Source organism: Penaeus monodon, chromosome 14, assembly GCF_015228065.2.
Source record: "Penaeus monodon isolate SGIC_2016 chromosome 14, NSTDA_Pmon_1, whole genome shotgun sequence".
In the NCBI taxonomy this organism is placed as follows: domain Eukaryota; kingdom Metazoa; phylum Arthropoda; class Malacostraca; order Decapoda; family Penaeidae; genus Penaeus; species Penaeus monodon.
The window spans coordinates 38,193,310-38,198,309 of record NC_051399.1 but is presented as its reverse complement, the minus strand read 5'-3'; the positions used below and the strand labels follow the sequence as shown (position 1 = coordinate 38,198,309).

Sequence of the window (5,000 nt, the reverse complement as noted above, 5' to 3'; positions counted from 1 at the left end):
GGGGGGGAGTGAAGAATAGTGCAGAGGCGATAGAGTGTGAAAAAGAAAATGGAGGGTAATCGTTTCGGTTATGGGATTTCAGGTGGTTGTCTAGGAGTGATGGGGTGGTGGTAGAAGTGGTGGTGGTGAGAGCAGCAGCATCTGTAGTTGTAGTATCAGTTGCAGTAGTTGCACTAGTAGTAGTTGTAGTAGTAATAGTAGCAGTTGCAGTAGTTGCACTAGTAGTAGTACTAGTAGTAATAGTAGCAGTTGCAGTAGTTGCACTAGTAGTAGTACTAGTAGTGATAGCAGCAGTTGCTGTAGTTGCACTAGTAGTAGTTGTAGTAGTAATAGTAGTAGTTGCAGTAGTTGCACTAGTAGTAGTACTAGTAGTAATAGTAGCGGTTGCAGTAGTTGCACTAGTAGTAGTTATAGTAGTAGTAGTAGCAGTTGTAGTAGTTGCAGTAGTAGTAACATAGTAGTAGTAGTAAGAGTAGTGATAGCAACAGTAACAATAATAATAGAGAGGGGATGGGAAGTGAATAGGAAGTTGTTTCTCTGAGGTGTATCGTACAAGGTTGTAGTTTATCGTTGCTGATATCTCTCTCTCTCTCTCTCTCTCTCTCTCTCTCTCTCTCTCTCTCTCTCTCTCTCTCTCTCTCTCTCTCTCTCTCTCTCTCTCTCTCTCACACACACACTCACTCACTCACTCACTCATTCATCCTCGTACATACGCCCGCACACACCCAACAGCAATGTATAGAAAGCTTGTGTGCTCAGTATTGTAATATTTTTGTTTTTTATTTATGTAATGTTTTTTTTCTCCTAAGTTTGTTAGGACGGCAGAACGTTAGTTGTATGCTGTGTATGAGTACTTAACCATTCGATAAACTGGGGTGCGCTACTTTGTAAATGTGTGTGCGCGTGCGTGTGTGTGTGTGTGTGTGTGTGTGTGTGTGTGTGTGTGTGTTTTACACTTTATTGGCCATGCGTGTCCAAGATTTTCTCAAAACTTTTTTTTGTATGAGGCAAAATGTTTAATCAAAGTTTGTTTTATTTTTTTTCATATCTCCTTCAACACTCTTTCCCCCACAGTGTGAGCGTGGAGGACCATGGCTCAGTGACGCGTGCCGGGCCACACCGGAGCGAGGAAGGAAGAAGGAAGGAAGGAAAGAAAGCGGACTAGGAGAAGGAAGGAAGGAAAGAAGGAAGTCTTCAACAGGAAATAAGAGGAGGAGCTGGTGCGTGTGTTTTCCGGCGCTGTTTGCTTCCTCCTCCTCCTCCTCCTCTTCCTCTTCTTCTCCCATCTCCCTCTCCCCTCCTTCGTCGTGGAGTGGGAAGGTGATTCCGTAGAGTGCCGTGTGCCGTGATTTTTGTTTTTATTTCTGGGCTTTTTTCGGGAAAGGAAACCAGTGCTTGGTGAAAGATCGATGTGCCGATATAAGTTTGAATTGTGATTAGGAAAAAAAGAAGAAAAGATAAAGAAAATAATAAGGGGAAGTGTGACCGTGTATTTTGAGTGTTTTGGTTAAGAAGGAAAATAATAGAGATAGTGAGTGGAAAGAAATACCAAGTGAAGAAGAGAAGAGGAAAAAAAAGATAATAATAATAAAAAGCGAAAAGAGTAAGGGCAGGGGTAGCTCTTGCACCTGCCACAGGAAGTAGAAATTCCTGCGAAAGAGAGAGAGAGAGAGAAGAGAAGAGAAGAGAAGAAATCCTCTTTTTTCCCCCGTCGGTTCCCCCTTTTTTCCCTTCGTCGGCACCATGACTGCGACGTTCGACCCCAACGACCGAGCCAGGTGAGTCCGAGCAAGCAGACAAGCACATATATTTTGCAGTTGTTGTCTTTGTTATATTTATGTTTGTTTTGAGTTGTTGTGTATGTTGCGTTTGCTTTTTTTGCCGTCTTTCTCTTCCATTTTGCTTTCCGTGCGTATCAGCGTTTTTTTGCTTGTGCTTGCATGCCGTGTTTAGTTGTTTATTTCATACAAGGAAGAAAAGGAGTCACCCAGAAGGGCTTTCGTCGAACGTCTTGATGATGGAATTTCCTGGCATCTCTCCATATTTAAAAGCCGACGGTGCTGGAGGTGGGGGGGGGGGGGGAAAGTGGGTGTTGGCAGTAGAGGTGGTGGCGATGGATGATGGGGCTGGAAAGGTCTCTCTCTCTCTCTCTCTCTCTCTCTCTCTCTCTCTCTCTCTCTCTCTCTCTCTCTCTCTCTCTCTCTCTCTCTCTCTCTCTCTCTCTCTCCCTCTCTCCCCCTCCCTCCCTCCCTCCCCAGCTTAGCTGTTGCTGCGGCAGATAATTTTAAATAATCAATCTCTTTCGCTCTTTCTCTCTCTTTCTCTCTCTTTCTCTCTCTTTCTCTCTCGTATTCCGCCTGTGTCCCTCTCCGTTCCCTCTCTTCCCTCCCCTAACTTAGCAAGCAATTTTCCCACGCTGCCTGCGATAAGGATTCTTGGTCGTGCGGTCTAGACGAGCGCGGACCATAAAGGGAGGAGGGAGGAGGGGGGGTCTGAGGTAGTTCCTTGCACTTCACCTCCTTTCTCTTTCTCTTTCTCTTTCTCTTTCTTCTTCTTCTCCTCCTCCTCCTCCTCCTCCTCCTCCTCCTCTCCTCCTCCTCCTCCTCCTCCTCCTCCTCCTTTCTCTTTCTCCTCTCCCTCCTCTTCCTCCTCTTTTCTCTTTCTCCTCTCTCCTCCTCCTTTCTCTTTCTCCTCTCCCTCCTCTTCCTCCTCCTTTCTCTTTCTCCTCTCCCTCCTCTTCCTCCTCCATTTCTCTTTCTCCTCTCCCTCCTCTTCCTCCATGTCCTACTCGCTTTTCTCCTTCTCTTCCTCCCCCAGTCCTTTTTTCCCTTAGTCCTCCTCATCCCCCTCTTCTACCGGGTTCCTAGTGACATATACATATATATATATATATATATATATATATATATATATATATATATGAGAGAGAGAGAGAAAGAGAGAAATAAAGAGAAATAGAGAGAGAGAAATTTGTTTGGTAGGCTACTCGATCATACGGCATTTTCTGATATTTTTAATTTTCTTCCTTTCCCATTTTTTTTTTGTTTCGTTTTCTCGATCTCTTGCACTAGGCAAGAGAACCAGCAAAGGCATTTGTAATTTCATGGTGGTTCCTTGTGTTTTTTCCGATTTTGTAAAAGGATTATCATTTTATGTAAAGAGAATGAGAACCGCATCGACACACATAAAACACACACGCGCGCATACACATGCACACAAACACACACTCACTAATTAACAGAACCGCTCGCCCAGGTACTAGTACATTCTCACATTGTGGTTGATATTTTGGAAATAGAGGGATCACATATTTTTTGTTGTTCCTCCACGATGCTAGTGGATTCATGTTAAGAATGCACATTCTCTGCCCTGCTTTACGTCTTTTTATCGATGCTCCTATCACCCTCATTCTCTACTTTTTACCTCTCCCCTTTTTCCCTTTCTCCACCCCTCTCTGAGTTGTTCCGTCTCCCTTATTTATCCTCCCTACCTCTTTCTGTCGTCTTTTTCCTATCCTCCATTCCCTGCCTTCGCCCTTTCCTCTTCTACCTTCACCCTTCCCTCTCCCATCGTCTCTCCACAGGCCTGGCTTCTGGCGCTTTATGGGCCTTCGGGCGACAGGACTTATTACCCCGCCTGCGTCACCGGGCTTTGTAGCTCTCTTGGGGGTGGGGGATAGATCGCGTCCTCCGAAGGGCTGCCCGAAGGAGTGCGACGTCCTTAGGTAGAAGACGAAGGTCGGAGGCGTGGTCCCGGGTAGGAAGAACCTAACGAGTGTACAGGTGACCGCTTGGCGAATGTTTGTGGTTTGTTTACGATCCTCAGGTGGCATTGCGGGAGGGGTATAGGAGAGGGAGGAGGGGCCTTTGGTAATCTCGCGGGGCGAGCCAAGCTGGTCATTTAAGGCCCGCTGGGGTTACACAATGCATTATGGGGGGCCTCTATAATTGGATGGGCAGGGCCGGGATGGGGGAGGGGGCGTTGAGCAGGAACGGAGAGTTTTTGATGTGCTTGCGGATTTACAGGTAGTTTATGTAGACTAGGTGCGGTAACGAGATGCAGCTTGAGGTATGAGGTGAATGAAGTCTCAAAGCTTTCCAAGTGGCTTCACGTTATCCGTGTGTGTGTGTGTGTGTGTGTGTGTGTGTGTGTGTGTGTGTGTGTGTGTGTGTGTGTGTGTGTGTGTGTGTGTGTGTGTGTCTGAGGCAGGCACACACACAGTGATGAACTTGTTCATTTGTGGGACAAGAGGAATGGGGGGAGGGAGTCGGTGGTGTAGGATGACAGAATTGTGAAGTGGGGAATTGAGACGTTTTAGCTCCGCGGTGTACGTATATCTAAGAGATAGGGGGAGAGGGAGGGAGGACAATTTGAGACAAAAGAGACAGCCGAAAGAAGGAGAGAGGTATGTGTGTGTAAGTTACTAAGGAGACAGGCAACGTCGTGCATAACCGCCTGTACGTATGCAGTAGTTACGAGACTGACGGAGACTTGTCAGGAACAGATGCGGAGTGGAGGGAGTGGGGAAAGAGGGGAGGGGGGGCATTATCTGACAAGCCCGACCGAAAGTCTCTACGAAGTGTGACCCGGGGCGAAGCACAGTCCTCTAGAGTGGGCTGAGGCCTGGGCGCCGTTGTGTTGTATGGAACGAACATCTGGAGCTGTAATTGTTTATAGAGGGGGTGTAGGAGAGGGAGGGGGTTGAAGGAAGGAAAGGGAGAGAGGAATTGAGAGTAAAAAGAAGAGATTGGTGTAAACTTTGGGGAGGCAACAACAATGATGTTGAGGTAGGGAGGGAAGGGAAACGGAAAGGCTAGCAGAAAATTACGTTCCCAGTCCTCCCATGAGGGTTTTGACTCTCGGGGAAATTGTGAAGCGCTGGAGGCCATATGTAATTGTAACTGTATTGTTATTAGTATTTATACCTGTTATTACAGTTATTATTATAATTGTTGTTGTTGCCAGGACGTTAACTATTATCATTGATATTCATTATTATT

At 46.3% G+C, this 5,000-nt stretch overlaps 1 protein-coding gene across 2 annotated transcripts in view; it reads left to right on the top strand.

Moving 5' to 3' along the window:
* Positions 1-5,000, top strand: part of LOC119581107 (adapter molecule Crk-like) — a 97,314-nt gene that overhangs the window by 5,370 nt on the left and 86,944 nt on the right. For both annotated transcript variants that reach the window (XM_037929442.1, XM_037929441.1), the window contains exon 2: positions 1,075-1,778. In XM_037929442.1, the coding sequence (XP_037785370.1) occupies positions 1,744-1,778 (35 nt within the window). In that variant the 5' untranslated portion in view covers positions 1,075-1,743. The remainder of the gene's footprint in view (positions 1-1,074; positions 1,779-5,000) is intronic.